Source organism: Oncorhynchus kisutch, linkage group LG13, assembly GCF_002021735.2.
Source record: "Oncorhynchus kisutch isolate 150728-3 linkage group LG13, Okis_V2, whole genome shotgun sequence".
In the NCBI taxonomy this organism is placed as follows: domain Eukaryota; kingdom Metazoa; phylum Chordata; class Actinopteri; order Salmoniformes; family Salmonidae; genus Oncorhynchus; species Oncorhynchus kisutch.
This window is the reverse complement of record NC_034186.2, coordinates 65863924-65889510: the sequence shown is the minus strand read 5'-3', so window position 1 is coordinate 65889510 and position 25587 is coordinate 65863924. Positions and strand designations below refer to the sequence as shown.

Sequence of the window (25587 nt, the reverse complement as noted above, 5' to 3'; positions counted from 1 at the left end):
ATGAGGTAAGGAAAGGATCACAGAATTAGTGCCAGTCGAAGAAAGAACTAGGCCTTTTAGTCCTAGACTTTTCCCTGTGGTTGTCATCTCATAGGCCTAACAAGCAGTGATGTAATGTAACACAATAATACTATGGTGGATTTGTCTCAAACCATTTTTAAAAAACAGAACCGTAGCCCCTGCCCTAGAACTGATAAAGTGTACAACATATTAAAATGAAATGCACAGTAAATTCAACACACAGCACGACACTTAAGAACCCAAAATAAAAACACAAGATCTGTCCGTCAATTAAATGTGTTTTTAATGGACAAATAAATATAACTTCAGTGTCTTTTTATGCTGCAGCAGCAGACGGTTAAATGTGACGGAGTCCTCAGAGGACATCCCCCGTCTGGGGAACAGCTTGCCAATAACTGCATCCGGCAGAGCAGACCAGTCTGCTTACATTGGCTTAATTCAAAAAACAGGACCACCACTTTTTACTTTATTGGAATCAACACAGATATAAGATCAAATGTACAAGTCCTAAAACTCCACCTTTAAAATAAAGGTCAACTCAACACTGTCCTGTTGTAATAATTCAGGATAATGACAGTTTTCTACACACACTAAACAATAACGTACGAGTAACTTGGTGATATGACTTCTGCTCTTCGATCATCTGTTAGATTACAGGCAGGTGCTTTGAATCTTTGGAATCCTTCCGCGCATAGCAACACTTCATACATCTCTCAGTGCACCCTATCAGAAAGGAAGTTGTTTGTAAAGGAAATCCAACAACGAACAGTGATCATGGGCAGAACAAATAAATATTTTGAGTCGAGGATACAATCCCCACTTGCCTGTTTTCAGACCTGTGTGTGCTTTAGCCAACTTCTCTGACTGTAATCGTCATGCCATACATGACAACGCACATACAGATCTGGGACCAGCCTAAATCATGGGCAATATATCTTTTTTGGGGGGGGGGGTCTCAGTGCCTGATTTGATTTGTGTAGGCCTCTCACAAGTACTTGCTTCATAGACCATGGAAACACGTTTCTGGTGGGTGGCCTTTGGACTAGGACTGACAGTAGAGAACATGTAGGAGTACAGTTTAGTACAAGCAAGAAAATATATATCTGCTATTACACACACTACTAGCGCGCTCATATTTTAACTCGTTCCTGCTCAAAATAAATAACTCCAAATAAACAGTATAATGTTAAACAGTATCACAGTAACAGGTAAGTAAGTAAATGTGTGTAGGTTAAATGTTTTGGAAAGAATCAGTGGTATTGGGGCCTGGGTCAAAGTATATATATTTGTAAACTTTATTAAAATACTGCTAACACCACACACCCAGTGTGACAGTTATCAAATGCCAACTATAAAATGCATAGTGTATTGGAAAGAAAACAAATATTATTTGTTGACCCAGGTCTGGTTGGAATGTCAGGTTGCTGTAGTAACAAGGGGTCCAGTTGGTCAGCAGAACAGCGGCCCAGGTTCTTCATGCTATATAGGGTGCCCCATAGGGGGGAGGAGCGTTCTTGGATGGAATAGCCATGGTGTCATCATATGGGGGTAACAGTACCTGGGAATACAGAATAAAGGGTGATCAAGACCAGACTCCTCTAACATGTGACTGACAACAGAACAAAGTGTTCAAAACTGTTTGACATGGTTACAATATATTTAGTCACTGGCAAAGACTACAAGCAGTAATATTGGTAGTGGGTCAAACATTGGTCAAATATACTCTTGAGGATAAAGTGAAAATAGTGTGAGCTCCCAGAAGTGACACGATGGTCATATATAGAGAGGATGACAGAGGATTTCAAAACAGATCTGCAATGATTATATAATAGTCTAGATGGGAGAACAGAGAGAAATGAGAGAAGACGAAGAGAGAGAACGGGAGACCGTGAATGAATATGGTACAAGTTTATTGAGAGGCCAAATCTATAGAGAGGGTCATGAATGAATGTGGTCCAAATCTATTGGAGCGGGTCCAGACTGAAATCAGTGAAGTGAAACAGAGTGATATTCAGTTTGGATTCCAGGCTGTGACTGTGGTTCTCAGACAGCAAGTCAAGTCCACTGCAGACCACATTCACATCCTATCTGACTGACATGAGTCAGGTTCAGTCAGCCAGTTTCTCTATGTCTTTGACGAGGTAAAGTAGAACTCCGTCTCAGATGTCCTCTCTTCAGACTACTACACTCTCTCTCTGGGGAACCAACCAAATACTATCATGGGAAATGGCTGGCCGTGTGTGTGTGTCTCAGATGCATGTAACCCATCCTGGTTTTCCTACTGACACAGAGACATACTGTAAGCAACATCTATGATTCAATGCATTTTCGATGGACAACACCGTCAGAGGATACTGTAAAATATGGTTAGAGAATGCCATTGTCATCCTCACACACAACAGTAAGGCACTGGTTAGGGGCATAATGGCATTACAGTCCAGACTGGAGTCCATGTCATGGTGGACCTTTCTGATCTCAGACCAGTGATTTAACACTACACATTGTGCTTGATGTCCTGAAGCTATACTTCACGGGGTGGTTTTCCGGACACAGATTAAGTCTAGTCCTGGACTAAAAAGCAATGTGTGTCTGGAAAACCGCCCCCTCGGTGACTCCGCTCAGTCCAGACATACCGACTTTCAGAAATGTGTAAGACATCACATCTACAGTAGGCTATCCCCAATATTGTCTTACGTCAGATAGCGCGACTCCATCTGCTCTGTTCGAGGGCTTAGCGTCGTGTAGGAGTGACGCCACCTGTCGGAAGGCAATGCAGTATCCCTGATTATGATAACCTGTCAATAATACACAGATGGCTGCAGTCTACCTTTATACATGAAGTGTGCAGTCGGTCAATCCCCACGATAGATTTAAAAGGAATGGACTGGTGTAGGAAACTTCCTCTAAATCCCTCAATCAACAGCATTTAAGTTCAGGAGGGGAGTAAGGGAGTGCACACTTCAGGAGAGAAGTAGGGAATCAGAACACTCCCGTAGACTGGTGGTCTACCAGAATATTGTCTGACCACTTGCCCACTGGAAGCCTTAATTGAAAAGCCTAGACCTACGGAAAGCATGGCAGGCAGTATGTTGTTTTTCTAGCACATTTCACTAATGATTTGAATGGTTAAAAAGAGCAGTCTCGTCCAGTCCCTTCATAGCTAAGGTGTTTTACACAGAGGACCTGAAAGGCCTCAGCTTCTCTAGACCAAAACATCACGTCATTCCTCTACATCAGGTGTAGGCAATTCTTTTTTCTTTAAATAGGCAAGTCAATTAAGAACAAATACTTATTTACAATGACGGCCTACCAAGAGGCAAAAGGCCTCCTGCGGGGACGGGGGCTGGGATAAAAATAATAATCATGTAGGACAAAACACACATCATGACAAGAGACACTACTACATAAATAGAAACCTAAGACAACAACACAACATGGCAGCAACATGACAACACAGCATGGTAGCAACACAACACAGTAGCAACACAACATGGTACAAAAACTAGATTTCGATTTTTGGCCGGAGGGTATGGTCTGGGGGCCGGTACATAAAAATAGTTTGTACGCTGTAAATTGACCACAACTAAGCCCCAAGAAAGATTGTATCACATGTCCATTTTAAACTGAAACATTAAAAACTTGCGGGCCATCTATTAGCCAGCCCGTGCTCTCCATGTTCAAAACAAACCATGAGCATCATGAACCATTCGTAGTGGCTTGGAATTTAAGGTTTATATTCTGGGGACAAATAAAAATCTAATTTACATAAGCCTACTCCATCCCTTTTAGATATCAAACTCTTGTCAATTACAACATTATATAGTGACACATTCTACTGGTAGAACAAAAAGTCCTGATAATGGTATTGTTCTGACTCTCATCGTTGAGGTACAAACACTGTTCACAACTCCTCCCTCTCCTCTCCTACACCTGCATTGTGACATCACACAGTAATCCTCTTCCCCCAGGCTAGCTGGATGAGCAGTGCTGCAACGGTCTGATCGCTAAACTAGATCCTTGCCATGTTTTCAGGCTGTATTTCTCCCCTCCCCTGGTTCAACAGTGGATAACGTGTTGTAATATCTGCAGCGGAAGCAGAGGACAAGCAGCCAGGTGGCCACGCTTGGGCTATATGATACCAGTAGGAGAAAGAGAGAGACAGACCGAGATCTTTTCAATGAGTAGGTGGCCAATGTACTGTAGCCATATTAATGAGTTTGCCAGTGTGGACTGGAGCCTCATTCACGCAAAGCCCCTTACTACAGCCCAACTTCCTACAACTTTATACTTCCTTCCTATACTGACATGATGGCTTAACTGTTGAAATGTGCTCTCCCTCACCGTCTTGAGGGGAACCTAACCTACGCATAATATGAACCTGATCCGTGACCTGGAATAAGTGAATCATTTTTCCATTGGATGTGAGGTTTCTATGTTTTCTTTGTAAACACACAATACCATCACACCGAGATAAATCTATCATAAAAAAAACATTTATCTAAAGATTTCTCCAGAATGAAAAGCACAAAGCAGAGGGAGTTTATGAGGAAGGGAGGGTAATTATAGAGTAGATGAGATGTATCATATGAATACAAAGAGATATATTATGATAATATAGCACTGGTAAACATCTAGATTGTTTTCAACTCTGCAAGCAAAGGGTTAGAGTGAATAACAGAAACAGTATATTTTTTCAGCTGCTGTTTGAGTTGGAAATTACAACATATTATTGTAGGAGTAAATGCAATGTCGATACTTGCGGAAAAATACAACAGTCAAAAAGATGGTTAGCATTCACAGAGGTGGTTTGTCTTGAGTATATATCAGTTTCTTTCAAACCCAACTAACTGAACAGAGGAAATATACTACATTGTATTACCCTGTAGTAACTACAGCAGACTGGTAGAAAATAAAAAAACAAACCCACCATGTCATAATGTAGGAATTGTCATTGATGTACTGTACAGCAATTGAAATAGATGCTTGTGTCCTGTGACTTACCGTGGTGTCATTAGTAGTGACGTATATCAGGACTTCTGTGGTGCTTCTTGCACGCACATACCGGTAGCAGTTCCACACACATGCTATAAGGTACGCCTGCAAAGGGAAAACCATTATCAAAGACATAAAAGAAATGTCAGCTGCTGATGAAGTTAAGGTACAGTATCTGTCAAAGGCTAAATATTCATCTTAATCCAAAGGGGTACTGTATAATTAATTCAGAAAGCATCTCCAGCCCAATGCAGAGAGGTGTCATTCATTCACAAAATTACAAGACTCAATGTCCAGTCCATTGCAGAAAGGTATAGTATAGTACAGCTCATTCAGGAGAGTGGTACAAAAACAAGCTCAGGTAGCTTTCTGTGGTTCTGTCCTGTCCAGCCAAACAACATCTGGTAAAGCAGTAGGCAACTATAAAACAGTCTAGGACTGAGCTCAGCTGTATGTATACACAGTGCATTCGGAAAGTATTCAAACCCCTTGACTTGTTCCACAATTTGTTATGTTACAGCCTTACTCTAAAATGGATTAAATTGCCCCCTCCCAATCAATCTACACACAATACCCCATAATGACAGAGCCAAAACAGGTTTTTAGAATTTGCACATTTCTATATATAACAAATGTTTTCAGACCCATTACTGAGTACTTTGTTGAAGCACCTTTGGCAGTGATTAAAGCCTAGAGTCTTCTTGGGTATGGCGCTACAAGCTTGGCACACCTACATTTGCGGAGTTTCTCCCATTCTTCTCTGCAGATTCTCTCAAGCTCTCTGAAGTTGGATAGGCAGCGTCGCTGCTCAGCTATTTTCAGGTCGGGTTCAAGTCCGGGTTCTGGCTGGGCCACTCAATGACATTCAGAGACTTTCCCAAAGCCATTCCCGCGTTGTCTTGACTGTGTGCTTAGGGTCATTGTCCTGTTGGAAGGTGAACCTTTGCCCCTGAGCGCTCTGGAGCAGGTTTTCATCAAGGACCTCTGTACTTGGCTCCATTCATCTTTTCCTCAATCCTGACTAGTCTCCCAGTCCCCACCACTGAAAAACATCTCCACAGCATGATGCTGCCACCACCATGCCAGGTTTCCTCCAGACGTGACACTTGGCATTCAGGCCATAGAATTCAATCTTGGTTTGATCAGACTCTTGTTTCTCATGGTTAGAGTTCATTAGGTGTCTTTTGGCAAACTCCAAGTGGGCTGTCATGTGCCTTTTACTGAGGAGTGGTTTCCGTCTAGCCACTCTACCATAAAGGCCTGATTGGTGGAGTGCTGCAGAGATGGTTCTCCTTCTGGAAGGTTCTCCCATCTAAACAGAGAAACTCTGGAGCACTGTCAAAGTGACCATTGGGTTCTTGGTCACCTCCCTGACCAAGGCCCTTCTCCCCCAATTGCTCAGTTTGGCCGGGCGGCCAGCTCTAGGAAGAGTCTTGGTGGTTCCAAACTTCTTCCAATTGAGAATGGTGGAGGCCACTGTGTTCTTGGGAACCTTCAATACTACAGAAATGTTTGGAACCCTTCCCAGACCTGTGCCTCGACACAATCCTGTCTCGGAGCTCTACGGACAATTACTTCAACCTCATGGCTTGGTTTTTGCTCTGACATGCACTGTCAACTGTAGGACCTTTTATAGACAGGTGTGTGCCTTTCCAAATCATGTCCATTCAATTGAACTGACCACAGGTGGACTCCAATCAAATAGTAGAAACATCTCAAGGGTGGTCAATAGAAACAGGATGCACCTCAGCTCAATTTAGAGTCTCATAGCAAAGGGTCTGAATACTTATGTAAATAAGGTATCTGTTTTTTATTTTTAATAAATGTGTAAACATTTCTAAAAACCTGTTTTCGCTTTGCAATTATGGGGTATTGTGTGTAGATTGCTGAGGAAAATGTTTTATTCAATACATTTTAGAATAAAATGGGTCGGAATACTTTCCGAATGCTCTAAATATATCCCACTGCACACACCACTTAAATTAGTTGACACCTGAATTGTAAATTTTACGGTCTCTTCAACAATGTGCAGTAAAAACTGTAGACCTCCATATGGTATATACTGTCTATAGACATTCTGTAAGAAATTCCAAAAGACATTCCTCAACATGCTAAACTCACATACAATGGTCAATCCTCTGTGGATGATATGCTGGTAGAGGTAGCAACATCTATACAGAGCAATTATCACTCACTGACAGCTGAGCTACGTATCAACCCTTACTTTTGGATTGGACCAGAAGTAATAGAAACGTGTGGTCATCCTCATTATTATAGCATGTTTGCATCAAGATGCTCTCAGTAAGGTATCTCCACAGTTTTACATGGTGACACAGAGCCTTACTGAAGTCTATAAAACATTTTTTTAATCCTTTTTCTCTCAATCTGTTTCCCTCCATCTGGATGGTCTGTACGACACAGGAGCTCTGTAGCAGCAGCCTAATAGAGCTAGCAGGCCATTTAGAGGGGCTTTTACAATGCCATAAAACAGAGTTGTATAGTGTGGTAGGACATTGGTAGTTGGCATCATCTGACAGTTTGTCAGAGCTAATGTGAAAGCTTTCTAACTTGGATGGGCCAAGAGCAACACTGACGAGGGCACTGCCTCAATGGCTCCCATTATGGTGTTATGAAAACAGCCTTGTGAAACGGCTCCTGCCAGACGTTTGAACCTCTGCAGAATCCTCTGTCCGTCCGTCAAAGGATTCTGCCATAAAAATAACCTGAATAACTTCCCCAGATGAACACCACTTTCCTCTCACACAGCATAAGCACTGTTTTGTCACTCATACAGTAAGTAACAAAACTTATACAATGTGTTAGGAATCTGTGGTAGGGAAATTTTCGTGTGTCAGTTCAGTAGCAGTTACCTTGAAGGTGAGAATGCAGCCGATGAAGAGGAGCACAATGAAGACCAAGCACACGTTGCTCATGGCCATGATGTCCTCTTTGTAGGGGAAGTTCTCAGGCTGTGAGGGTGACACCAGATAGTCAGACGGACAAAATCAGCTGCAGTGAGATTGGGGGTAAAGAGTGTGGTGGCTACATCCAAAATGGCACCCAATTCCTTATATGGTGCACTATCTAGTGCATTATACAGGCAATAGAGTGTCATTTCAGGGACTTTATTAGAATAAGAGTTTGACTTTGGAGTCCGTCTTACCAGCTGTTGGAGGTAATCTTGTATGGTGTTGGGGTAGACCACAATACTAACAGCCACCAGGGTGTTCAGTGCACAGTCAAAGACTTGGTAGCAGAAGAATGGGATGATCCAAGCAGCATGTTGCTGAAACAGGAAAAACAGTTTTATGTTAGCCACGAGGGAATAGCATCTGAAGAGCTGCAGCGGCAGGAAAGACTAATATATCTATCTGAAACACTATGATTCAAACAAAACGTTCTGAACGATGCATTAAACGTAAATCAATGTGTTTCTGGTGGGAGGTTTGGTAAACTTACTCCAGTGGGACCCAGCCATTCAAGACCATGTCTGTAAATCTTGATTTGAAAGTTTGGTTTTAAACTACATTTGGACAATAACGTTTAAACTATATTTGGATGATCCTCCTAGTGTCTTCATCTGTATTCATTCTTACGAGAGCAGACATAGTATACCAGTACAAGCAACAGCAGAAAGCTATTGATGTGACGTTCGCTTACCTTATACGCACCGTACGTCGCCATCCCAGAAATTAGTATCATCAGCAACGAGATCGCTGAAGCAATACACATGTCTGGAATAGAAGGGAATCATACTGTATACAAGGTCTGCATTCAAATAAATTAATAACTGTAGCAAATGATGAGAAAAATCACTTGGTGTTTTGCCCTTGGGTGGTGATTGAATTAATCTCACAGTAATTTATAATCTTATAATAAACTCAGCTCATTCCTAGTTTGACACTGATTATGTGAAAATGACCCAACTTGCTCTGAGTAGATGTGACCTGACCTTGATACCATGACATTGAGTGGATTTCACAGAAAACAAAAATACTATGTCACCGACTGTCAGCGTCACAGTAATCCTGTCCATCTGTGCACAGCCCAGAGAACACAGTAGTCTGCTCCAACAGAACAGAACAAAAGCCAGTCTGCTTTAGTTCTGTAACTAGCCTGAACTGAATCACTGCCTGCCTCATAGAAATTTGCAGTTCCACCTATCATGGCACATTGATTTGAACAGGGATGGCCGTTCTAGTAATTATATTTCTACGGCCTGCCTAATGCAGGGCCAGTTGGACCAATGGCAAAAGAGATCACAGGACCGCTTAATCTGACCGGAACTGGGTCAACTCAGTCAGTTTCAATCAGACACTACTGTACAGACAACCAATGGCAGACATGTCAATTTGGCCAGCATATGCTGCTACAGTTCACTTCCAACCTGGGCAAGACCTAGCTGATTTAGCAAGTTTGTGAAAATACCCAACACAACTGTACATTAGACATGCGTGCCCACGGACTGAGAGATTTGATCGGCTTTATTGTGAAGTGAGAGAAATACTGACTATTGGCTGCTTTCAATGATATCAAGTGATTTATAAAACCAGTAGTTTTGGCATTGATACGTAACGCCATAGTAGTTTCCATCGTTGTCATCACATACACAACAGACAGAGGAGTTGGCTAGAGCACAAACACACTGGCCCGTCAGGCTACTAAGGAGGTGTGGGCAAGCCTATGCAACGTCACATCCACACATCTATCCCAGACATAAAGCTATAGGCTACTTACTGGCGTCATCCATGTCATCTAAGTCGTTAGCCAGCTCAGCGCTGGTCAGATGGTACTGGTCAGGATCACCCAGGGCCGTGACGAGGATGAGTAACACCACCGCATTGATCAGCTAAAGGACATTAAGACATAAGGACATTTAGACTGACAAACAAGATAGGAATAGGATACACATTAATAGATCAACGTTAGGGAAAGGTTCAACTTCAACATGAAGGAAAGGCTCCACAAGCATTTGATGGCATTGATCAGCTAAACACATAAAGACATCAGGACCAGTCTGACTGACAGGAGGATACAGATACATAATAGCTCAGCCTTTAGTATAAAGGGATAACTTGCTCACCCAAATTACTTCATTATAGGATTCATTACTTAGGAACTATTTGTCTGTGTTCCAGGTAAGGAAACAGTAATTTTATAATTTGAGTGAACCACCGCTAACTCAGCAGTGTAGGCTGACATTCAATTTAATGTCAACATGATGGAACGACTCCACAAGGATAGTAATGGTGCATTAACCTGTGAATTAATTCTACATAAGTGCACAATGGAAAATTAATTGCCATAGCCTAAAGGCGTCTACCTGACACAAGACCTGTAACCTGTCCTGAAGGGCTGAGTGTACTGAACAATTCATTAACGTTTTTTACCCACTGGTGTTTGGTTACGTTAACCCCTTCTTGGACTCCTTAGCGGAATAACTTGTTCGTCCATAATTAAAACAATCCATTAAATGTTAGCACTTGCAGCCAAGCACAATGAGATTACTTTCTGCTGGATAAAAAATAACATTGAACATGGAACAACATCCTACAAATAATAACCCTGTTTTTGTTGGTTGTTGAGCCAATCTAAATAGTGTTGTGAATAATAGCGACTGTGAAAGCTCACCATATACCAAACCCCCAGGATAACCGTGCCCGTGCGGACATGACAGCACAGGCAGCATCTGGTGGAATGCCATCGGTCCCACGGGGAAATCATATTTTACAATCCAAGGATGAGGCACTTCACAGATATCTATATCTAACTGTTAATGATAAACAATCCAAATAGATCGAAGTGAATTTCTTCTCCGGCAAGCGCGGTGTCGTCTGCAATTAGCGATAACACCCTCACGCCGGCTCTAGTGATCAACTCAGGCAAGTAGCAAACATTGGAGCATGTGACCTGAGCTGGATAGGATCAAGAGCCGGTGATGTAACTAGTTGTTTCGAGAATAATGTTCCCATCATCCCTCACCAAAGCCGGGAAATTTAAATAGTTATACTGTAGCTGCCTGCTATGTTTATTGGGATATGTTGAATGAGAATATTCACACGTCACATGCCTTTCTTTATGATCTTTATGGTAGAAATTAACAGAAAGGGCATATTTGAATCTATTGCATTTGGAACATTCTGACAATAAAGACAGAGGTAAAGGACAAGTATCAAAAACAAATTAAATAATTCAGACATTACTGTCCCCAATCAGGAGAAATGGAAGCAATTCACATTCCCAGAGGAAGAAATACAAGTGGAGAAAGGTTCAGGGTGCAGAATAAACATGGTCCAACAAGACAATACATCAAAACTGTTGGTAGAACACATGCCTACATTACCCAACCAATTAAGGCATCAAATTGTATTCCTGATTACTGCATCATTACAAGTACATCATTGATTAAAGCAGTTTGAAACCATCCCGTCTACAGCAGGACTAAACATTACTTTCACTACACACCAGTCAGTTGCTGAAAAATAGTTAACTGATTAATTGGAAAAACAAATACAAAATGGACAAATCAAATATAGAAAAGGGCCTTTATTTTGTATTATTTTTTACATATGGCTTGAAGCGTTTTTATTACAAAGAGGTTACAAAAGGTAAAGGACTTTTTAATCATCAACCACGGGTGGACAGGACAACACAGCCATCAATGGTAGAAGCAACTACACATCTGAGCACGACACTGATGGTCAAAATAACAGCAAGTAACTGAAAGTATGTCTCTTTTCCATGTACAGCAGATACCACTAACACCACCTGCATCCAAATGCTAAACATGATTCCCTTGGGTCGTGTTCATTAGGCACCAAACAATACAACATGGACTGAAACGGGGAGAACTACCTGAACTTGTCAGATAGCAATCGCTTATTTCGTTTTTCCCTTTCAAAATGGTTTGCTGCCATGTGTCCTATTGAACACGACCCTATAGTGTTAGACTTGAACTTTTGAGCATGAGTCACTGCACCAATATGGTTAACGATAAACAGCAAACAAAGACTGCAGAATAAAGGCCAGTAATGTTAACGTGACTCAGCTGAACCTTCCTCTATAATATTAATCCACAACATCCCAATCAATATTAAATCAGGATATATTAGTCATTTTCTAGATGTCTAATCATCAAACATGATCGTTCGAAAGATTCATTGGAAAACAGTTTTCATATGTGTGCCCACACTACGATATTGATCAGAATCGCAGAATTTAGCTTTACAGTTAATCTAGATCCAGTCTGCTTGACCAGGCTGCATTTTGGACATGAAGCTGGCCGGTCAGAACTTAGAAGTTTGATATTTCTGTTTTTTTTAAAGGGCAAGTATTTAAATGTTGCACAAACAGGATGAACAGCTGTTTTATCCAAAGTATTTTGCATAACACTTCATGTTCATGACTCCAATTCATGTTTCTCTTCTTGCCCGCTTCTTCTTCATCACTGGTTTGGAAGGCTGGCTCTCTTCTACGGGGAAAAACACAGGGAGATAAGTCTTACAATACAGGACTCCTAAGACAAGATACAGGTTGTAAAAAATAAAACAAACAAAAAAGACTTTAGAACAAGGAAGTGTGTAGAATCCATTCCAGAAGGATCACCAGAGTGAACATTTTTGTTCTAGCCCAGTACTACCACCTAAATTATCCAATCAAGGGCTTGGATTAGAGGTCGACCGATTATGATTTTTTTTACGCCGATACCGATTATTGGAGGACCAAATACAGCCGATAGCGATTAAATCGGCCAATTTTATTTATTTATTATATACATTTGTAATAATGACAATTACAACAATACTGAATGAACACTTATTTTAACTCAATATAATACATCAATAAAATCTATTTAGTCTCAAATAAATAATTAAACATGTTCAATGTGGTTTAAATAATGCAAAAAAGTGTTGGAGAAGAAAATAAAAGTGCAATATGTGCCATGGAAAAAAGCTAACGTTTAAGTTCTTTGCTCAGAACATGAGAACAAATGAAAGCTGGTGGTTCCTTTTAACGTGAGTCTTCAATATTCCCAAGTAAGAAGTTTTAGGTTATAGTTATTATAGGAATTATTGGACTTCTCTCTATACCATTTGTATTTCATATACCTTTGACTATTGGATGTTCTTATAGGCACTATAGTATTGCCAGCCTAATCACAGAGTTCATAGGCTTGAAGTCATAAAAAGCTCAATGCTTGAAGCACAGCGAAGAGCTGTTGGCAAATGCAGGAAAGTGCTGTTTGAATGTTTACTAGCCTGCTGCTGCCTACCACCGCTCAGTCAGACTGCTCTATCAAATCAAATATAATTATAATAACACAGAAATACGAGCCTTAGGTCATTAAGCCAAATCCGGAAACTATCATTTCGAAAACAAAATGTTTATTCTTTCAGTGAAATACGGAACCGTTACGTATTTTATCGAACGGGTGGCATCCCTAAATCTAAAAATTGCTGTTACATTGCACAACATTCAATGTTATGTCAGAATTATGTACAATTCTGGCAAATTAATTACGGTCTTTGTTAGGAAGAAATGGTTTTCACAGTTCGCAACGAGCCAGGTGGCCCAAACTGCTGCATATACTCCGACTCTGCTGGCACAGAACGCAAGAGAAGTGACAATTTCCCTCGTTAAAAGAAATTCACGTTAGCTGGCAATATTAACTAAATATGCAGTTTAAAAAAGATATACTTGTGTACTGATTTTAAAAAAGGCATTGATGTTTATGGTTAGGTACACATTGGTGCAACGACAGTGCTTTTAATTTCACGAATGCGCTTGTTAAATCACCCCACGTTTGGCGAAGTAGGCTGTGATTCGATGATAAATTAACAGGCACCGCATAGATTATATGCAACGCAGGACAAGCTAGATAAACTAGTAATATCAACCATGTGTAGTTAACTAGTGATTATGTTAAGATTGATTGTTTTTTACAAGATAAGTTTAATGCTAGCTAGCAACTTACCTTGGCTCCTTGCTGCACTCGCGTAACAGGTGGTCAGCCTGCCACGCAGTCTCCTCGCGGAGTGCAATCGGCCATAACCGGTGTCCAAAAATACAGAAATCGGCCCAAATTAAATCGCCCATTCCGATTAATCGGTCGACCTCTAGCTTGGATTTAACTGGAGTGTAACAAAAAGGTGTGGAGTGGATTGAGAAACAGTGTAGTGAAGTTTGAGTGGAGGCTGAGAGAGAACTCTCCCTCTCTGAGAGAGAACCAAAATTTTGCAACTGTATGATTGATACATTAAAGAAAAGGGCTGATGCACTAGTTCAGAGCTGGGATAGCTAATCAGACTGAATAGAGGGAGGGGACATCTGGTAGTAATAGCCTGGCCTAGCTGCTTCCTACGCCTCCAGAAATGAATAGCTACATGTTGCCACAACTAGGGGACGCCATCTGGTTTGGAAGAAGGTGAGCAGGCAGCTTGGTGGCCCAATCATTCACACAACAAGGCAGCCCTGCCCAGGAACAACACCAAGCAGCCCACTAATTTGTCTAGATCTGAATGGTTTGAGGGCAAGGTAAAGCTATTCCTTCTTTAATATTATTGTGTTTCTATTGTGATCATAGTATAGCAAGAAATGAGTGGGGATACAGAATAGAGGAAAGTTTAAAGTAAAGTAAGGTGTATGCAGGGATCGGACCCCAGCTGCTGGCGGAGATACGTAGTCCAGGGTCTGCAGCACTACCACTAGACCAGACTCCAGTGTGATTCACACTTAGTTCTGATACACTTACTATGTGTTGGAGCAGGTAGACTGTTCTGCTTGGCAGTAGGCTTTGTCTCTGCGGGTTGGGGTGGCACTTGTGCGATGGGGGCTGTGTTCTGAACCACCACTGGTTGCTCCACTCTTGCCTGCGGGAAGAAGAAACCTTGCGATTAAAGAGGCTGTAAAGAACCTCTGCCTCTGGGGGTGCTCTTGGGCCAACAGGGATCCACTAAACAGACAGAAATTTTCCTAAATGGCACCCTATTTCCTTTTTGTCCTTACGAGCCCAAGTCAAAAGTAGTACACTATTAGGGAATAGGGTGCCATTTGAGACACAGACATTGAGGTCAATAGAACAGTGTCACCAACCTTCACAGCAGCAGCATTGACAGCCTGGACAGTAGGAGCAGCAGGCTCCTGGATTGGCTGCTTCTTCACCTTGGCCTCAGTAACAACCTTTTTACTTGGCTCCTCTGACTCCTGTCAATAACCGACAGACAAAAGTTGAACCAATCAGGAAGGTCACAGGTAGCAATGACCCAATGAGGGACTCAGCAATATAGTTCTAATGAGTGATGGTAACAGTTTAAATTAAGTTGCTCTATTCCTGCGTAATAAGACTAATTGCTATAGTAACATCGTAATAATGTTAAAGAGGAATCCAGTAAGTGCTTAGTCTACTGTGTTACCTGGCCAGTAACTACAGCATCTTCAGCTTGCTTCTTTTTCTTCTTTTTCTTCTTTTTCAATTTACCAGTTCCATCAGAAGCAGGCTCTGCCTTTTCTCTCTCTTCATCAGATACCTGCTGTGAAACATTCAAAGTACAAAACTAAATCAAATATTTGACAGATCTAGACTGCTCAAACCAAATCAACTTAAGTTGGGGAAAGGTTGTCAGGTTGAGCTTAAAAAGTCAAAACAATAACAAGAAGGCTCCTGAAATGTAAATGTGCAGTTTTGTTCGGCTTTTAAAACGAAAATCCCCAAATCGAGAGGATAGAGCATGGTCTCTTTGCAAGCAACTGTTGCACTGCTGTCAAACTAGTCCCATTTCAAGAATGTAGTGCACACTACCAGTCAGTCTATCCTCACATATGCATAAGGTTAGAGGTTTTTAAATGCAACATTTAAATTAAATCCCTGACATCTCTCTCCATGATGAAATGTTCTGTTTAACCAGGAAAATCACTGGAGATGGTTTCTTTCTCTCCTCAACTTCCCTAGATTATATTTAGAGTATTTAAATATAAAGCATGTTATTTAACCAGGAACAGGCCCTTGATGTTAGAAACCTCTCGTGAGGGGCACCTAAAAAGTGATGTCGCAACTGGCGACTAACCTTGACAGTCTCTGGCAGGGGCTCCTCGAGGGCAGGGGGGACAGCCTCTACTGGAGCAGGGAGTTCCCCATAGTTCTCCCAACCCTCCGCTGGGGCATTCCAGTCAGAGCACCCGTCTGCTGCAGCAGCAGACCCATCACCATCTGAAAACACATCCAGAGGAAAGCTCTAGTTATAACACATCACAAATACACAACCTTTACAACACATGGTACAGACAGAGGATGATTTTCACTCCTACAGCAGTCTCCTGACAACAATACAGTTGGACTGTGCAGAATCACTGATCTACAGACCACCTTGCAACACGTATAGCTACTCATTATGTGATCAAGATAGAACAGGTCATGGCACATAATTGGTTATATAATCCCTGCTATATGACTTTTATTGCCAGTGTAAAGTTGTTTTACTTACTCAGACCAGACCACTCATCTTCCACTTGGGGCTTAGGCTGGCTGGGACACAGCAGCTGGGGTTCTAAAAACAAATCACGTCTAAAAGCTTTAACAAGAGCAAGGTAGTGTGTTTAATTTGAAAACATAACATTTTGTGAAACCAGAATTTCAGGTCATCCTAACCCCTAACCTTTGAACACCTAACAGCTAATTCCTAACACCTAATTCCTTGAACACCTAATGGGTGAAAGCACAATTGTTTTTAGACCGCGCCACATCGACTTGGCTTCATGGTGGACTATCATCAATACACTCAAACTAATATTGCCATATGATTTTTTTAAATAGGTAATTTTTTTCATATTATACAATCTGATTAAAGATCTTTACTGCCCTACAAAGGCAAAACGCAGTAACTAAGTATTTTTTTTACTGCAAAATCTGACTTGTCTTTTTCTGTCTAGACAGACAGCAATTTCTGATACTCCATGATATACTCTGATTAACTGGCTTGTTCTTGTGTCAGGAAGCTAAATACCATATTAATCAGATAATATACCTGGCCATTACAACAGATCAAATATTTTGACCAAATTCATAGTTTGTGCATTTTGCCTTTTTAGGGCAGTATACTTTTCTGTACTGTAAACCATGCCATCTAGAGGCCTAAAGGTGATCCTACACCAGGAGTATACAACGAACATTCAGTCCATTACCTGAGGTTATCCTCACATCAATGACAGTGCATCCTCCTAATAACACATCGCAAAAGAAAACCTCAGTGAAAAAACTCCTGCCAGTAAAAATGTAATTGTACTGTGTAAACTTTTCTGTATCCCCTGCATATGACTAAAAAAGTTTGATTTGATTACATGTACAGACGTGGACAAAAGTTATGAGAATGACACAAATATGAATTTTCAAAGTCTGCTGCCTCAGTTTATATGATGGCAATTTGCATATACTCCAGAATGTTATTAAGAGTGATCAGATGAATTGCAATTAATTGCAAAAAATTCCCTTTTTGGGGGGGGGGGGGGGGGGAATTCAGTTAATTTGCACTGCTTTTCAGCCCTGCCACAAAAGGACCAGCTGACATCTCAGTGATTCTCTCGTTAACACAGGTGTGAGTGTTGACGAGGAAAAGGCTGGAGATAACTGTCATGCTGATTGAGTTGGAAGCTGGAAGCTTCAAAAGGAGGGTGGTGCTTGGAATCATTGTTCTTCATCTGTCAACCATGGTTACCTGCAAGGAAAGACGTGCCATCATCATTGCTTTGCACAAAAAGGGCTTCACAGGCAAGGACATTGCTGCCAGTAAGATTGCACCTAAATCAAACATTTATCGGATCATCAAGAACTTCAAGGAGAGCGGTTCAATTGTTGTGAAGGCTTCAGGGTGCCCAAGAAAGTCCAGCAAGCGCCAGGACCATCTCCTAAAGTTGATTCAGCTGCGGGATTGGGGCACCACCAGTACAGAGCTTGCTCAGGAATGGCAGCAGGCAGGTGTGAGTTCATCTGCATGCAGTGAGGCGAAGACTTTTGGAGGATGGCCTGGTGTCAAGAAGGGCAGCAAATAAGCCACTTCTCTCCAGGAAAAACATCAGGGACAGAGAAATCCTGCAAAAGGTACAGGGATTGGACTGCTGAGGACTGGGGTAAAGTCATTTTCTCTGATGAATCCCCTTTCCGATTGTTTGGGGCATCCGGAAAAAAGCTTGTCCGAAGAAGACAAGGTGAGCGCTACCATCAGTCCTGTGTCATGCCAACAGTAAAGCATCCTGAGACCATTCATGTGTGGGGTTGCTTCTCAGCCAAGGGAGTGGGCTCACTCACAATTTTGCATAAGAACACAGCCATGAATAAAGAATGGTACCAACACATCCTCCAAGAGCAACTTTGGTGACGAACAATGCCTTTTCCAGCATGATGGAGCACCTTGCCATAAGGACAAAGTGATAACTAAGTGGCTTGGGGAACAAAACATCGATATTTTGGGTCCATGGCCAGGAAACTCCCCAGACCTTAATCCCATTGAGGACTTTGCATCAACTTCATGTAATTGTCAATAAAAGCCTTTGGCACGTATGAAATGCTTGTAATTATACTTCAGTGTTCCGTAGTAACATCTGACAAAAATATCTAAAAACACTGAAGCAGCAAACTTTGTGGAAATTAATATGTGTCATTCTCAAAACATACTCCAGGGAAATATTACTACTATCATTACCTTCAGTCTCCTGCCCCCAGACAGCAGTGTCTTGGTTGCTCTCAGGAGTGGTCCAGTGCCCCTCATCAGGAAAAATGGTAAGGGCTGGGGCCTCTTGGGCTGTCACAACCAGGTCAGGCCGTTCTTCAGTCACTACCGGAGCCTCCTCACTGCTGATAGCTGACACCAACACGCACACACACACATTTAACAACCTTCAAGAGCATCCACACATTGGCACCACTTTAAATAGTTTGCCAAAGAAAATGACTCCAACCAAGTACTGTACAAGTAAGAGCATGTAGCTAATTTGTTTTCTTAAAACAGGACATGATTTGATTTCTCCCTTTCATGAACTTCTCTCCTAACCCTTAATCAGATGCTAATTTTAATGAATGTGTATTTTTTACCTTGAGGTCTGACTACAGCAACAGCATCTGCTTTCTCAGCTTTGGTTTTGGAGGATTCTCCTTGGGAAATAACAGTGTTGTTTGAAGGCAAGGCTGTAGCTATATTTCCATATACATTTATATTTCCTACTTGCAAAGGGAAAGCAGGTCAACACAAAAAGAGCAGTAGCCTGGAATCCAAACTGATATGCTCAGTTTCTCTATTGTTTCAGTGGGAAAACATATGTCAGTTTGGATTCTAGGCTAACAGATGACAAGCAGCACCTCTCTCTCTGGGCTCAGAGTCCTCCAGGGTATGTACTTACAGCAGGTCTGACCAACAGGGAACCAGCAGAACTCAATAACAGGATAAGACAGAATAGCAGTCTCCCTGGATGCCAAATTAGTCTGTTTACCAGCGGTGGAAAAAGTACCTTAGCTGTCCACCTGGTCAACTGCCATACTTGAGTGAAAGTAAAGATACCTTAAAAGAAATGACTCAAGTAAAAACCACCCAGTAAAATTCTACTTGAGTAAATGTCTAAAAGTATTTATTTCAAATATACTCAAGTGAATATGAAAGTATAAACACCGTATATTAAGCAAACCAGATGGCACCATTTTCTTGTTTTTTTAATTTACAGAAAGCCAGGAACACTCCAACACTAAGACATCGTTTACAAACAAAGCATGCGTGTTTAGTGAGTCCGCCAGATCAGAGGAAGTAGGGATGACCAGGGATGTTCGGTTGATAAGTGTATGAATTTGACAATTTTCCTGTGAACGTAGTGAAGTAAAAGTAGTCAAAAATATAAATAGTAAAGTAAAGTACAGTTACCCCAAAAAACTACTTAAGTAGTACTTTAAAGTATTTTTTACCCCACTGGTGTTTACAGAAAGTTTGTGAAAGTGTGTGAGTCTTTAACCAAGCTCAGGCCTGCTCAGCTGCATCCTTTTGCCAGCAGAGGGGTATACCATAAGGAGATAGACCAAGCTAGCTTTACCTTTCTTCTTCTTTTCCTTCTTCTCAGAGACAGACCCAGGGGCTGCAGCTTTGGGGCTGGCCTTGGTCGACTCTGTGGGAGGAGTACTAGGCAGAGGATCCACTCCTCCAGGGCTCCCTGACCCGTCACCGGAGGTCTTGTCTTTACGGCGCTGCTCACGCTTCTCCTTGTTACTGATCTTGGTCTCCCAGGTGCCTGATACTGATAGACATGGAAGGTTAGTGGGAGGAAGTTAAAATAGGCCTACATCTAGTGTTCAAATCCACTGTTAGAATGTCAAGGCTTTGAGTCCGGTTTCCCAAAACCATCTCAAGACCACGTTCATCGTTAGAACCTTCTTAGGAACACTGTTACATCTCCGAGCTGTTTCCCAAAACCATCATATCTAAAGTTGCTCTTGAAAATACTTGTTATTTAACAACTGCCTCAGACCACTCACTTATAATTCAGTGTATCACAATTCCAATGGGTCAGAAGTTTACATACACCAAATTGACTCTGCCTTTAAACAGCTTGGAAAATTCCAGAAAATGACATCATGGCTTTAAACTATTGATAGGCTAATTGACATCATTTGAATCAATTGGAGGTGTGCATGTGGATGTATTTCAAGGCCTACCTTCAAACTCAGTGCCTCTTTGCTTGACATCATGGGAAAATCAAAAGAAATCAGCAAAGATCTCAGGAAAATAAATTGTAGACCTCCACAAGTCTGGTTCATCATTGGGAGCAATTTCCAAATGCCTGAAGGTACCACGTTCATCTGTACAAACGATAGTACGCAAGTTTAAACACCGTGGGACCACGCAGCCATCATACCGCTCAGGAAGGAGACACGTTCTGTCTCCTAGAGATGAACGTACTTTGGTGCGAAAAGTGCAAATCAATCCCAGAACAACAGCAAAGGACCTTGTGAAGATGCTGGAGGAAACGGGTACAAAAGTATCTATTTCCACAGTAAAACGAGTCCAATATCGACATAACCTGAAAGGCTGCCCAGCAAGGAAGCAACCACTGCTCCAATTACCACCATAAAAAAGCCAGACTACGGTTTGCAAATGCACATGGGGACAAAGATCGTACTTTTTGGAGAAATGTCCTCTGGTCTGATGAAACACAAACAGAACTGTTTGGCCATAATGACCATTGTTATGTTTGGAGGAAAAAGGGGGATGCTTGCAAGCCGAAGAACATCATCCCAACCATGAAGCACGGGTGTGGCAGCATCATGATGTGGGGGTGCTTTGCTGCAGGAGGGACTGGTGCACTTCACAAAAAAAAGATGGCATCATGAGGAAAATTATGTGGATATATTGGAGCAACATCTCAAGACATCAGTCAGGAAGTTAAAGCTTGGTCGAAATTGAGTCTTCCAAATGGACAACAACCTCAAGCATGCTTCCAAAGTTGTGGCAAAATGACTTAACTTCTTGGTGCATCCATCCCGTTAGCAGGATCATTTGTCAACATCCGCTGAATTGCAGAGCGCCAAATTCAAATTAAATTACTAAAAATAATAAATTTTCAGGAAATCACAAGTGCAATATAGCAAAACACAGCTTAGCTTGTTGTTAATCCACCTGGCGTGTCAGAGTTTAAAAACGCTTCACAGCAAAAGTTATCCAAGCGTTTATGTTAGGACATCGCTCAGCAGACAAAACATTACAAACAACTAGCAGCAAAGTAGATTGGTCACGAAAGTCAGAAAAGCAATAAAATGAATCACTTACCTTTGATGATCTTCGGAAGTTTGCACTCACGAGACTCCCAGTTGCACAATAAATGTTCCTTTGTTTCGATAAAGATAATTTTTATATCCAAAAACCTCCATTTGGTTGGTGCTTTTTGTTCAGAAATCCACAGGCTCGTGCAGGTCATGACAGGCAGACAAATTCCAAATAGTATCCGTAAAGTTCGTAGAAACATGTCAAACGTTTTTTACAATCAATCCTCAGGTTGTTTTTACAATAAATAATTGATAATATTTCAACCGGACCGTAGCTTTTTCAATAGGAGAGAGAAAATGTCTGCTCCAAGCTGTTGCGCATGCAAAACTCTGCTGGCACCCAGCCATCCACTGACGCGATGTTCTCGCTTATTTTTCAGAATAAAAGCCTGAAACTATGTCTAAAGACTGTTCACACCATGTGGACAGGAATCGGGTTGATATCCATTTAACTGGAGAGAAGGCATGCAATGGAACAGGGAGATTTGTTTCTCTTAGGCACTTCCTGGTTGGATTTTCCTCAGGTTTTTGCCTGCAATATCAGTTCTGTTAATCACAGACAATATTTTGACAGTTGGAAACTTGAGTGTTTTCTATCCTAATCTGATGCAATTATATGCATATTCTATATTCTGGGCCTGAGAAATAGGCAGTTTCATTTGGGTACGTTTTTCATCCAAACATCAAAATACTGCCCCCTACACTCAACAGGTTAAGGACAACAAAGTCAAGGCATTGGAGTGGCCATCACAAAGCCCTGACCTCAATCCTATAGAGAATGTGTGGGCAGATCTGAAAAAGCGTGTGCGAGAAAGGAGGTCTACAAACCTGACTCAGTTACACCAGCTCTCTCAGAAGGAATCGGCCAAAATTCACCCAACTTATTGTGGGAAGCTTGTGGAAGGCTACCTGAAATGTTTGACCCAAGTTAAACAATTTAAAGGCAATGCTACCAAATACCGATTGAGTGCATGTAAACTCTGACCCACTGGGAATGTGATGAAGTAAAAGCTGAAATTATTCTCTATTTTTCTGACATTTCACATTCTTAAAATAAAGTGGTGATCCTAACTGACCTAAAACAGGGAATTTTTACTAGGATTAAATGTCAGGAATTGTGAAAAACTGATTTTAAATGAATTTGGCAAAGGTGTATGTAAACTTCCGACTTCAACTGTATATATTTTAATAATATGGAAATCAATTTCATGTTAATGCAATTGAGTTCTCACTATTTGTAAGCTACCGATACATTGTTCTATAGATTTCATGGTGTAACATGTGCACAATCTGAATTTAGTGCATTATTATAGGGTAAGCGTTAGAATAAGCTGCCTCAATATTTGTAACCATAGGTGATCTCTCTTGGAGCTGATCCATCCTCAGTCTTGTGGAATAATTCTAATGTTAAGGAAAGTTTGGAAAGGGAGAACGCGGATCCTAGGGCAGTGCACCCCCCCCAAAAAAAATCCTGGTCAAATAGTCTATGAATGCATAAATGATTGATTTCATCTAGAAGATTTCATCTTCATTAAAATATGAATAATTTAAATTTCTCTGCAAGGACGTAATATTTATCTGTAAATGTATGCCCCCACTGCACTTTGCTAGGCACAAATGATTGAAACACTTGGTGATATTAGTGGTGGTGCTTTATGGCATACCTTCCTCTGATTCCTTGCCATGAGAAGAAGCGGTCTTCGCCTCCTTTACTGCCTGTTTCTGCTTCTTCTTGGTCTTCTTTACCTAAACATATAGAATTCAACATGGTGGATTAATGCTACAAGGCAAAGAAAGGGAAAGTGGTAACAGACTCATCGCCCCCTGCACCATTAGAACAGAAACCCCATGTTATTAAAGTCACTCAATCAAGTCAACACTGTCAAGCTAGGTCTAAAAAAAATATATACATATGAAATCACATTAATCTGTCTACCAAGAGCCTTTTGACATGTAATTTATAGGCTATACAGTCCTTACAATCTCAAATGCTATAAATCAAATAAAAAGTATTATATTTTAAATGTCAGCCCCTCAAAGCAGATTGATGCCAAAAACAACTATAACGTGCATTTGACTGACAGTCAACTGGGTTGAGAGCTGTATTTGATCATGGAGGAGCCACATTTGACACTAGCTAGGTAAGGAAGCCATTTGTCCCATCCTTTAGGATTTGCTACATCTGCAAATTAATATCTGGCAACCAGACACCGCACGCCACAGGACAGTAGGCGTCTGAAGGGAGGCAGGCCTCTAGTCTAAAAGCCACATCATCACTAGTAAAACTCCACTACAAACGCCATAAGGCCGGTTCTCATCTTCAAGGCATGTTTAGTGCAGAAGTTGGGATATAATGTAGCTAGCTATAACCAAGCAGATCTGAAATGATTTTGCATACAAAGGATTTCTTTTGTATACAACAGATTCAACATTCACTACAGTCTCCCAGGATAGCATACAAGCATTTGCCTCAACAAGCAACATTAGGCCTACCTCGGAAGCCTTTTCTGTCTTGATTTGAGGAGAATGATGTGGCACTACTGGCAGGTTGTCTTCAGTCACTCTGACGTCCTCTTGTAGCTCAGCAACTACACTACCATTTGGCTGTGATTTCTGTGGGGCAAAAGAGAAGACAAGGCTGAATTTAAAAACAAATATTAGTTTGGCTCATGTGACACGTTAACGTTAATCTAGCGAGCCTAATCATGCTAATGTCGGCTACTACTAGCTAGCTACTGTGACAGAGCTGTCAAAATTAGCTAGGAAGCAAACATTGAAAACGTTACCTTTTCTGTAGTTTTCCTTTTCGTTTTTTTCGGTTCCTCTGTTTTTGCCACCTTGATAGGAGCTGGTTTAGTGCTTTCAACGGTCTCAACTTCAACTATGGTCGGTCGCTTCTTGAAGAGCCCGCGACATGCGGAGGCCCACATAGCCACCATTAGCACGAGCCCAATGCACGCTGCTAAGAAGATCAACCATGGCGGAATCTCGGGCTTCAACCCAAAATCCACCCCGAGTTCTGAGTGCAAGAGGTCTAGGCCAGTGGAAAGAAGCTCATTCAGGCGACCTGCTATCAACTTGACCTGTTGACAGGTCGCGTCCTGCCAGTTCTCTGCCATTTGGGTTGATCTCGATGATTGACAGAATATGCAAAAGTTAACGTTAGCCGGCTAAAAATAACGGTTTTGACAGGGCAAACAATAAAACCACGATCATCGCTAGCTTGTCAGCCACCTAGCCGCTAACGCGTTAGCTAGCTGTCACTCATGTAACATTTGAGTCCGTCAAAATGGGTTCGCCTTGTATAGCCAGCTATTTGTCCAGCCCGTATGACTGATGAACCGGTTTCTTGCCCACTGATAAAGCAAGAAGGTTGATTTTAAGGAGCAACAGAAAAAAAGGCAGTGTTTAGCAGCATCCCGCTCTACGATTGGTGTAACGTCACGGAAGGAGGAGTCCCTCTGAAGTCATGACGAATTTCCTCATACAGACGAAAATGGTGGTCCTGGACTAGAACAAGATTAATTGGGGTTAGTTATCAGTATATTTGATTTAAAGCAATGCTCAATGGTGAATCACATATCTTGAACCAAACTGAACCATAACTGTCCACTTGGAAAAGTGGAATTTGTGGCCTATTGTATGCTTGGATGTATTTGCACATTCTACATCTTTGCAGTCTAAAATTCTCAAAGCCAGGTTATCAGCATGCCTAGCACTTATTGTGAGGGCATCGATTTAAACCATATTCAGAAATACATTCTACAACAATCACAAGACTAAAA

General features: G+C 41.4%; 2 protein-coding genes across 9 annotated transcripts; both read right to left on the bottom strand.

Moving 5' to 3' along the window:
* Positions 1–286: 286 nt before the first annotated feature.
* LOC109901444 (lysosomal-associated transmembrane protein 4B-like) lies at positions 287–10983 on the bottom strand. Of its 2 annotated transcripts, XM_031787026.1 has the most exons (8): positions 10645–10983; positions 9751–9862; positions 8674–8747; positions 8177–8299; positions 7884–7982; positions 5023–5118; positions 2716–2778; positions 287–1579 (listed from the first exon to the last, which is right to left on the bottom strand). In XM_031787026.1, the coding sequence occupies exons 1-8, from the start codon at positions 10735–10737 to the stop codon at positions 1496–1498; spliced, it is 744 nt and encodes a 247-aa protein (XP_031642886.1). In that variant the 5' UTR covers positions 10738–10983; the 3' UTR covers positions 287–1495. The 2 variants fall into 2 exon arrangements, with proteins under 2 accessions (XP_031642886.1, XP_020353028.1); XM_020497439.2 differs by lacking the exon at positions 2716–2778 and having other exon boundaries at positions 288–1579.
* Positions 10984–11544: 561 nt separating this feature from the next.
* Positions 11545–25268, bottom strand: LOC109901872 (protein LYRIC). Of its 7 annotated transcripts, none has more exons than XM_031787023.1 (13): positions 24589–25198; positions 24296–24415; positions 23467–23548; positions 20077–20277; positions 19094–19153; positions 18705–18863; positions 17191–17226; positions 16494–16556; positions 16077–16219; positions 15426–15539; positions 15106–15216; positions 14765–14882; positions 11545–12484 (listed from the first exon to the last, which is right to left on the bottom strand). In XM_031787023.1, the coding sequence occupies exons 1-13, from the start codon at positions 24919–24921 to the stop codon at positions 12426–12428; spliced, it is 1599 nt and encodes a 532-aa protein (XP_031642883.1). In that variant the 5' UTR covers positions 24922–25198; the 3' UTR covers positions 11545–12425. The 7 variants fall into 7 exon arrangements, with proteins under 7 accessions (XP_031642883.1, XP_031642882.1, XP_020353456.1 ...); XM_031787022.1 differs by having other exon boundaries at positions 15426–15542; positions 24589–25196; XM_020497867.2 differs by lacking the exon at positions 17191–17226 and having other exon boundaries at positions 15426–15542; positions 24589–25268.
* Between the last annotated feature and the right edge of the window lie 319 nt (positions 25269–25587).

Excerpts from the sequence above, each read along its gene's own strand:
- LOC109901444 (XM_031787026.1), bottom strand. The coding sequence starts at position 10,737 with ATGATTTCCCCGTGGGACCGATGGCATTCCACCAGATGCTGCCTGTGC. Across the intron at positions 8,748-9,750 it reads AGATGACATGGATGACGCCA|ACATGTGTATTGCTTCAGCG; the intron begins GTAAGTAGCCTA and ends CTTCTATTCCAG. Across the intron at positions 7,983-8,176 it reads AAGATTACCTCCAACAGCTG|CCTGAGAACTTCCCCTACAA; the intron begins GTAAGACGGACT and ends TCACCCTCACAG.
- LOC109901872 (XM_031787022.1), bottom strand. The coding sequence starts at position 24,921 with ATGGCAGAGAACTGGCAGGACGCGACCTGTCAACAGGTCAAGTTGATA. Across the intron at positions 20,278-23,466 it reads TGGCAAGGAATCAGAGGAAG|TATCAGGCACCTGGGAGACC; the intron begins GTATGCCATAAA and ends CATGTCTATCAG. Across the intron at positions 14,883-15,105 it reads TCAATGCTGCTGCTGTGAAG|GCAAGAGTGGAGCAACCAGT; the intron begins GTTGGTGACACT and ends TTCTTCCCGCAG.